At 40.9% G+C, this 9902-nt stretch overlaps 1 protein-coding gene across 2 annotated transcripts; it reads left to right on the top strand.

The window, feature by feature from the left end:
• The first annotated feature begins 2061 nt into the window (after positions 1–2061).
• Positions 2062–9902, top strand: ATP5MC1 (ATP synthase membrane subunit c locus 1). Of its 2 annotated transcripts, none has more exons than XM_060780860.2 (5): positions 2062–2160; positions 5424–5472; positions 6556–6633; positions 7638–7813; positions 9676–9902. In XM_060780860.2, the coding sequence occupies exons 2-5, from the start codon at positions 5434–5436 to the stop codon at positions 9788–9790; spliced, it is 408 nt and encodes a 135-aa protein (XP_060636843.1). In that variant the 5' UTR covers positions 2062–2160; positions 5424–5433; the 3' UTR covers positions 9791–9902. The 2 variants fall into 2 exon arrangements, with proteins under 2 accessions (XP_060636843.1, XP_060636842.1); XM_060780859.2 differs by having other exon boundaries at positions 2124–2233.

Below are 9902 nucleotides of genomic sequence, written 5' to 3'. Positions count from 1 at the left end.
GTTGGTGCCGAAATATATTGCACTATATCTTATTCTTAGGTTATATTTACTACAGTGATACTTAAGGTAACACATACAAGATTCTCAGGTATTTCTCATCTAATCACAGGCAGTTCCCAACCCACTAACTAGTTACAATATGGTTATTTGGTATTTGTTGGGAGCGAAGACTTGATATTTTTGTTAATAGTACAAAAGAGAGAGAGATATTGACAAGCTGGAATGTGTCCAGAGGAGAGCGACTAAAATGATAAAAGGTCTGGAGAACAAGCCCTATGAGGAGCGGCTTAAGGAGCTGGGCATGTTTAGCCTGAAGAAGAGAAGGCTGAGAGGAGATATGATAGCCATGTATAAATATGTGAGAGGAAGCCACAGAGAGGAGGGAGCAAGCTTGTTTTCTGCTTCCATGGAGACTAGGACGCGGAACAATGGCTTCAAACTACAAGAGAGGAGATTCCATTTGAACACGAGGAAGAACTTCCTGACTGTGAGAGCCATTCAGCAGTGGAACTCTCTGCCCTGGAGTGTGGTGGAGGCTCCATCTTTGGAAGCTTTTAAACAGAGGCTGGATGGCCATCTGTCAGGGGTGATTTGAATGCAATATTCCTGCTTCTTGGCAGGGGGTTGGACTGGATGGCCCATGAGGTCTCTTCCAACTCTTTGATTCTATGATTCTATGATTCTAAAATGTTAACTCTTGTTTCATAGGTTATGATTCTGTTCAGATAGATGGGATACCTGTATTTCACACAATAATGTTGGCAAACGTTATGTAAAGTTGAAGAGAAATAATTGATAAACTGACCCTTCCCCAACTTTAATTTAAAATGAGACCAATCTTTAAGTGTGTATAACCTGTTTTATTGGTTATGTGTGATATAGTGATACACCCAAAGCTAATGATTGCCATCTTTAGATTAAAAATTGGTCTATTAAAATGTAGAAAGATGTAAAGTAGTATTTTTAACTTGTTTATTTTGAACTCTTACAATAAAACTGAATATTGGAAGAATAAAGGAATCATTTTCACTTGCTGAATAGAAATTGCTGCATGACCACCATGCTAAAAAATAAAATTTTATTTGTCGTGTCAGAGCAACCAGTCCATTATATTACATTTCTAACAGAACAAAGCAAACAAACAGAAAAATACAGAACTTGTGAGTTTGATAGTTGGTTAAATGTCCTTTGACCAGTATCTGGCCACTTGGAGTGCCTTTGGTGTTGCTGCAAGAAGGTCCTCCATTGTGCATGTGGCAGGGCTCAGGTTGCATTGCAGCAGGTGGTCAGTGGTTTGCTCTTCTCCACACTCGCATGTCGAGGATTCCACTTTGTAGCCCCATTTCTCAAGATCTGCATCTCGTGGTGCCAGAGCGCAGTCTGTTCAGTGCCTTCCAAGTCGCTCAGTCTTCTGTGTGCCCAGGAGGGAGTCTCTCATTTGGTATCAGCCACTGGTTGAGGTGCTGGGTTTGGGCCTGCCACTTTTGGACTCTAACTTGCTGAGGTGTTCCAGCGAGTGTCTCTGTAGAACTTAGAAAACTATTTCTAGATTTAAGTCGTTGACGTGCGTGCTGGCTGATACCCAAACAGGGGATGAGCTGGAGATGTCTCTGCCTTGGTCCTTTCACTATTGGCTGCTGTCAGGTGGTGCAATACCGGCTAAGCAGTGTAATTTCTCCAGTGGTGGTACTCAAAGCCTCCTTTCAAAGTGGACAGGCAAAAAGCAGACACGTCATTGCCAGATCGTCTCACGTGGTGCGAGGTTGTCCAATCAAGGCATCGAGTTCCTTCTGCGTCGAACGAAGGTCTTTTCCACGTTCGACAAGGCCTCAATCACACTCAAAGGGGGGGGGGGGATCTTGGCACGTGACTCGGCCTCACTCTCTCTCCATTCCCTCCCGTTCACTCACTCTATAGAACACTCCCCGGAAGCCGTGGCAGAGAACTGGCCAATAGGAGAGTCGGAAGCGCCTTTCAGGAGCTGGCCAATCTCTGCTCGAGGACGAAGGAGCGCGAGGGGAGCGCGCGCAGCAGGGGCAGCCAATGGCGTGCGCGGGAAAAAAAAGTGTGCGTCCCGTGAGCCTCCACGGCCGGGCTGGCCTGCGTGCCTTGCGTCGCGGGGACCAATAGGAGCGGAGGACGCTGTGGAGCCTTGGCAAGGTGAGCGAGGGCGGGAGGGGCTCGGCTGTCTCTTTCTGTGGTGCTCGGAGCCGCATTGATTCCTCCGGAGAAGGTGAGTCCTGCAGAAGAGGGGCCGAGGTGGGGCCTAGGCGGAGAGAAGCAGAGAAGGAAGCGTGCCGGGAAAGGAAGTGGGTTGAGAGGGACCGAAGGAATGCAGGAAGGAAAGGGAAGACCTGGGTTCGAATCCCGGCTCGGCCGCGAAACCTATTGAATGACCTTGGGCCAGTTACACCCTCTCAGCCTCAGAGGAAGGCTGTGACAAACCTGTGAACGAATCTCCCCTAGAAGAAAAAAACTCATTTGACATTGTATTTTTTATCATTCTATATTTGCATTATTTTATATTGATTAAATAAAACCGGGATAGGTCTGACGTTTTGTTGTCATAGGTCGGGAAGGACTTGAAAGCCCCAAATAATTTTTTTTCAGAGATCAGCAATGGGTCAGTCATCCCTAGGCCAGGCAGACCAGTTTGGATTTTTAAAAAATTGTATTGACTGACAATAAATATAAAACAAAAACCAGACTACAGTTTTCAGATGCATAGTTTTATTATGCATTTTTAATCCACTGTAAGCCGCCTTGGGCCCTTAAGTGGGGAAAGGCAGGGTATAAATTTCTTAAATAAATAACAGTTTGTTGTGTAATCCAACATACTTATTCTAGCTACATTCATGTGGCTTAATGTAACAGATCAACACATAATAATAATAATAATAATAAATTGTGAGCTTAATAGGAGGACATACATTCGTTGTGTTTGAACGTATCTCCTCCTGTGAACCACCTCGGAGATTAGGATCATCTGGGGAGGCTTTGCTATCGGTTCTGTCTCCTTCACCAGCACGACTCATGGGGACAAGAGACAGGCCTTCTCCGTGGTGGCCCCTCAGCTGTGGAATTCCCTACCCAGTGATATCAGAGCAGGTCCCTGACCTTCAGAAGGAAAGTGAAAACCTGGCTCTGGGATCAAGCCTTTGGAGATTAACTACAGTGCAATAATAGCTACGGAATTATGTGCAATGACTTTTTGGAACACCCCTGGATTACGATTGTGAATGGCGTGATTTTTAATTGTGATTGTAATGTTTTATATGTTTTTAATGTGCATTTATTTTTAATTTTAAAACTTTAACTTTATGTATGTTGTTCAAAGGCATTGAATAGTTGCCAAATGTAAAGCCGTCCTGAGTTCACTTCGGGGTAGAGAAAGGCAGGATACAAATAGTGTAAATAAATAAATAATACATTAGGCGTTGATCTGTTACAAAGCCATATTGAACCCAAGTTGACTGACTTCTGGAGAAATATTCACCAGAGCTGTGGTTCCCTGTCTTTGGTTCTCCATATAGTTCAGATTACCAAACGCATAATCCAGATTATGTGTTTCAGTTGGATTATATGAGTTTACATTGCCATATAATCCAGTTCAAAGCAGATAATCTGGATTTTATATGGCAGTGTAGATGGGGCCTTAAACTTCAGCGACCAGAATTCCTAAGAAGTGGCCAAGATGGCTGGAGCTTCTGGGAGTTGAAGTCCCAAACATCTGGAAGGCCAAAGGTTTGGAATCACTGTACTATACTATGATCTTATTATACCATGATTACCTGTGGATTTTGAACTCTAGAGAGCATGGCTTTCTGGTACTACAACATCTAATTAGTCTTTTAAATGTCACCACAAGTCTTTTGATTCTCTATATGATATGCATGCCTACATTTTTAGAACTGTCATATAAAGGTAACTGCTGCATTGCATAACCTTGTAAATGTAATTTTTCAGTTAGGTGATATAATTGAAGTCAGCAGCCAGGAGCATTGGCTAATACTACTAACACAGTCCAAGTACTTTATGATTGAAGTAGATGACAGTGTAGATATGGAGAGAAAGGGCTATATTAAAATGCTTAGGGTACATCTCAGTGGCTGAAGAATATAGCAAAAACTGAAAAACAAGTTAGATAAAAAGGTGAAAGCTGCTTGGTGATAAGTTTGGTGGCATACTGGCTGTTTTCTGGGAGGGAAGTTAAAAAATTAATGTACTGCAAAATTTGTGACCTAGTCTCAGTTCTTTTCTTATGAACTCATCACAGAGCAATTATACACTTTAAATCCTGTGACTGCTTATTGCAAAATGGTGGGGTTTGTAGTTTAGTGATGTCCAGGACCTATCTGGCAGAGCAGTTTAAAGGTCCCTCCCTAAACTACAAGCCCCAGAATTTTGCAGGAGACCTACACAAGATTTAAAGTGGATAATTGCTCCAGTGCACTGGTTTGGTCTTCCAGTTGTTTTGGATTCAACTCCTAGAAATCACAGCCAGTTTACCCGCTGTTTGGAACTGTGGGAGCTGAAGTCCAAAATACCTGGAAGACCAAAGGTTGGGAACCACTTCTTTAGTGTGTTGAGGTTCTAGCTGCCTGTTTTCAGGTAATAAAACCCCTTGCTGAAATACTCTATAAAGACACCAAATTCCATCTGAACATGAAAGCTTAAAAGGGTCATCCCCAGTTAGAATTTGTATGGGAGATCTTCAGCAACTTTCAAGTGCTGTAGTAGGCTACATCTCAGAAAAAGAATCTGGCAAAGATCATCTTTGAATATTCATTCCTTTTCTAAGAAACAGGTGACACACACATGTGCACAAAACTATGTTTAGCATCTCTTCTAAAGAGCCATCTTTCAATGTACTATAGTTCCAAACATCCTTTTCCCTGTGTCTTATTATTTCTGTAAGAGAAGAAGAAACTTTTCATGGATGTTACTTACTTTGTTTTATCATTTTCTTGGCCCTCTTCCACACTACCTCTATATCACAGGATCTGATCACAAATTATCTGTTTATCCCAGATTATCTGGCAGTGGAGACTCATATAATCCAATTCAAATAAATTTATCCGGATCAGATCCTGGAGGGGAGGACAGTGTGGAAGGGGCCTTGGTTGTCACATAGGGTGCCAGTCTACAACTGGTGAGGTGTCACTGTTGCACAGTTCCTGGCTGTCAAGTAATTCTCCCTTAGTTCTGGTGGATAGACAGATTGATACTGTTATTGCAAGACTGATTTGACTTGGATTTGTTTTGGATTAGCACTTAGTAAATACCCTTATAGAAAGAGGGTTTTTTTCCTGTTGAAAAACAAAAAACAAATGGATTAGGAAAAATCATATACTTGTTTTTGGGAATGACATGACTATTTATTTTGTGTTATGTGTAAATCTGGCTTTTCTTCTTTTATTCAGGACAATCAATATGCAGGCTCCACTAGCTCTTATGGCTTCTCCAGCCCTGGTAAGAAATGTTTGGGTCAAAGATGTCTTAAACAGAGATTTATTAAGCAACCTTAATTATTTATTTTTCTCAGTTTATCATTCCAATTTTGCAGAAGCTGGCTAGGAGTAACTTGACCATAGAATATATTTTGGCTGAGATGCTACTTGAACCCATAGCAAGCCACAGTGGTTTCTGAAGTAACCTCGGGCAAGTCACACTCTCACCTTAGAGCAGTGGTTCTCAACCTGTTGGTCCCCAGGTGTTTTGGCCTACAACTCCCAGAAATCCCAGCCAGTTTACCAGCTGTTAGGTTTTTTGGGAGTTGGTGCCACAATTAATATTTATTAAGAAAATGTTTGGCCTGCCCAAGACTAGTTCATCCCTAATTGCAATCATATTATGTAACATTTAGCAGATTTGGCATAATGCATCAAATGGTGCAGTTTAATGTGAGTTCATACTGACTCAATGAGACTGAAAGTGGTCCTTGATTTAAGTGTTCCTCTTCTAAGTCCAGCTAAATTAAGATCCATCCCATTATGGATAAACAAGTGTTCTGGAAAATTGGCTAAATGGTGGAATGAAATTGTAAACTATGAATAAAAAGGTAAACTAAACAAGAACACAAATATTCAAATTTTGCTTACAATTAAGTAAATTCATATTCTTGTGCCTCGGCTGCTCTGTATTGTTCCCACTGGTTGCTCTATGGCTAGTGATCCTTAAGACTGAACTATACTGTGGTTATGTTCAGTACTCTAGAGTAGGAATGATCCCTTTATTAAAAAAATAAGATTATGATTCTGGTAGAAAGTGTATTTTGGGAATGTTTGATCCAGGGTGGTAGCCACAGCCTTCCGGGTGTTGTTGAACTATAACCCCCAGGTTTCTTTGCCATTAGAATTATTAGAGATGGTGTGTGACAATACCTGGGAGGCTACATGATTTCCTCTCATGTTAAATCTTTGGCCTCTACAATCTGAAGGTTTGCAGGGAGACTTAAATTTCAAACCCTGAAGAGCTGTGGGCATTCAGAATAGACAATACTTTATAGAACTGTTCTTCTTATTTTGATTGTTTATTTATTTCCTTTCCCCCCAGTTGCGCTGCTGTTCTCGAGCTTTAGCAAGGCCAGCTTCCCTTTCTATATTCAGCAGGCCAGAAACTCAGACTGTGCAGGTGAGAATAAATAACATGGCTTCACATTGTTGACTTATGCAACTTTTCACTTTAGTGTTTATTTGCATCATTTCTTCTTCTAAAAGGAAGACTAAAGTAGTGAACATGTTACAAAAACAAATACCCATCAAAGCACGTAAATGTCGCAAAGTAAATGTGCTAAAATAAGGGAATAAATAGAGAATATGTATATATATTAATCAATTTGTGAAAGCTAGGAGCCCCCGGTGGTGCAGTGGGTTAAACCCTTGCGCTTGCAGGACTGAAGACTGACAGGTCGCAGGTTTGAATCCGGGGAGAGTGTGGATGAGCTCCCTCTATCAGCTCCAGCTCCCCATGCGTGGACATGAGAGAAGCCTCCCACAATGATGGTAACACATCAAAACATCCGGACGTCCCCTGGGCAACGTACTTGCAGATGGCTAATTCTCTCACACCAGAAGCGACTTTCAGTTTCTCAAGTCGCTCCTGGCATGAGAAAAAAATTGTGAAAGCTAACTTCTTGGTCACTGAATATTCCAGTTATCTAATCACATTACAGGAGGCATCAGAAGACATGAATGTGATGGGTGTATCCCATGAATATGCCAGTTTTACCCCTTCCCAAGGAAAAGTTGGTATCAAATGAATCTTGTCTCATGTGGCTTGCAGATGTTGTTTGAATTGCACTGGAAGCTGCAGCTGTTCACACACCCTAAATACAATCTAACAAGGGACAATTTATTTGGCAGAAATAACTATTTCCAAAGATAAGAAACGTGAGGCTTTCTAGATATTGTTGGCTGTCATTTCTTTCAGTCTTAGCCTGCATAACCAGTGGTGTAAGCTGAAAATTGTGACTCCTAGTAGGCCATACATGACCAATGAGAGAGGGTTGGAGCTGTCATAAAAATATAGAAGACCAAAAGATCCCAATTTCTGTCCTAACTTACTTTAGGGAGAACTGGCTGAAATGATGTTGCTTTCATATTGCTGGCCATATTAACAGCTTGTTTTTTCTACAGCCCTTTGGCATTTCCAATCATCAGCTGGTTCATCGGGAATTCCAAACCAGTGCGGTCTCTCGTGACATTGATACTGCTGCTAAATTCATTGGTGCTGGTGCTGCTACTGTGGGAGTAGCAGGTTCAGGAGCAGGAATTGGGACAGTGTTTGGCAGTTTAATCATCGGCTATGCCAGGTAAACTAACTTAGAAAACCATTTCCACTTCATCACAATGGGCAGCTTAGAACCCCCCCCCCCCCCCCCAAGTAAAATACTTTGATCTAATTACACGTTTTGAGAAGGTCAAAGTTTTGAGGGACATGCAATCCTTCCAACTTGCTCAGAGAATGGCAGGTGAGGTTGGTAGTGGTAAAGAGACATGTTGGCACAAGTCCACTGAAGCCAATGCTGTTCACTGCAACATATTTACTTTAAAAAAAATCTTAATAGCCAAGGATATCCAACCTGAACTTCATGTAGCATATGCCATTTTATACTTTTTTCTTTGAAAACGCAATATGTTTCACACAAGACATTTATTCCCATGTAAAACATGTTTATAAGCTCTGCAGAATCCAGCACCATTTTAGTTCTTTTGTTGTTTTGTTATAATTAAAATCAGTTCAAAGTCTTTATAAGAAATAACAGCTGCATAACTTCTACATGGGGTGTTGTTCTAACATATAAAGCGAAAAAGGTGCAAGTTTTAACGATGGAGTGGTAACAGAAAGAGAAAAAGAAATGGTAATTGTGCACTTCACAGTTACAACAATAAGGTTACCTTATTGTATATTTTAAGGTTTTAACTATTGTTTTGGTTTTATTCTAAACCACTGTGAGTCTTGTTTAGAGATAAAAATGCAGGATAATAATGCCTAAAATGTAAGAGGATTATGTTTCAGACCCAAGATTATAATTTCTAACAAACAACCTAAAGGGAATACTATGCTCTTATCAGCTATTTTCCTGACAAGATGTACAGATATCGTGGCCAAACCAATAGGTTCAGTGAAATCCCACTTGAAAATTCAGAAAATAATGTTTTATTGTGCTAAAAAACCCCAATAATTTTATATGGACTGTTCATAAGGAAACAAAGTATGCACAGGATAAAAATGGTAACTGTTAAAATAGGGAAAGTAGGGGAAGGGAATCACTAATGTAATTTAAAAGGTAAAGGTTTCTCCTTGATATTAAGCCTAGTCATGTCCGACTCAGGGGGAGGAGAGGTGATGCTCATCTCCATTTCTAAGCTATAGACACCTCCAAGGTCATGTTGCTGGCATGACTGCATTGAATGCCGTTACCTTTCTGCTGGAGCGGTACCTATTGATCTACTCACATTTGCATGTTTTCGAACAGTGGGAGCTCACCCTACTCCCCGGATTCGAACTGCCAACCTTTCAGTCAGCAAGTTAAGCAGCTCAGCAGTTTAACCCACTGCACACTCCTCCAATATAATTTGGTTGAGGGCAATTGCATAAATAAATGAGCTCATTAGGACAAAATGGATTAAACCTACACAACTAAATACCTAAGCTCTCACATTGTGCTATAAAAGAAAACAGTAAATGATGGTGGCATAGAATGAAACTAGTAAAACTGATATTTAAGATTTTTCAGATATACAGGAAGTCAGCAGGATACAGATAATATAGGTTTTATGGGTTTGTTCTTAAGCTCAATTTGTATGTAAGTTGGAACAGGTACATTTTAAAGTGTAACCCCAGCCAATGTTTCTTTTAGTTTTTAGTAGCATAAGGAAAGGTTAATATCCCTGTGGTGTTTGTTTTGCTGTCTGTGCCCGTTTGAAGATTTCACCTCACTTTCTGGTCCTGTGAGAATTGGATTTTGAAAAAAATTAGCTTGTTGTGGAAACAAGGATTGATGACAAAGTTTTGGCAAATTTCCTCTCGCTACCTGTTATCTCACTCTCATTCGTAACTTATGAGTTGTATTCGAGTTGGATATCTGTAACTTGAGGATTGCCTATATATGATTAGGCTTTTGAAGAAAATGTAACCTAACCGGGCTTTTTATCTGTATACTATTTACAGGAACCCATCCCTCAAGCAGCAGTTGTTTTCTTATGCTATCCTGGGCTTTGCCCTCTCAGAGGCCATGGGGCTCTTCTGTTTGATGGTGGCATTTCTCATCTTGTTCGCCATGTGAAATCCTTGGAACTATGCTGCAGCTGCTGTCTGTCCATGTCCTCACTGGTTTGAACTTGCCTCCCTGTGCTAGGGTGTTCCAAACTTTCTCTAAATAAATAAGATTAAAGTTT

This window comes from Anolis sagrei, chromosome 6 (genome assembly GCF_037176765.1).
Source record: "Anolis sagrei isolate rAnoSag1 chromosome 6, rAnoSag1.mat, whole genome shotgun sequence".
Taxonomy (NCBI): Eukaryota; Metazoa; Chordata; class Lepidosauria; order Squamata; family Dactyloidae; genus Anolis; species Anolis sagrei.
The sequence above is the reverse complement of the archived record's forward strand: the minus strand, read 5'-3'. Positions and strand labels throughout refer to the sequence as shown.

Excerpts from the sequence above, each read along its gene's own strand:
- ATP5MC1 (XM_060780860.2), top strand. The coding sequence starts at position 5,434 with ATGCAGGCTCCACTAGCTCTTATGGCTTCTCCAGCCCTG. Across the intron at positions 5,473-6,555 it reads TTATGGCTTCTCCAGCCCTG|TTGCGCTGCTGTTCTCGAGC; the intron begins GTAAGAAATGTT and ends CTTTCCCCCCAG. Across the intron at positions 7,814-9,675 it reads TTAATCATCGGCTATGCCAG|GAACCCATCCCTCAAGCAGC; the intron begins GTAAACTAACTT and ends TACTATTTACAG.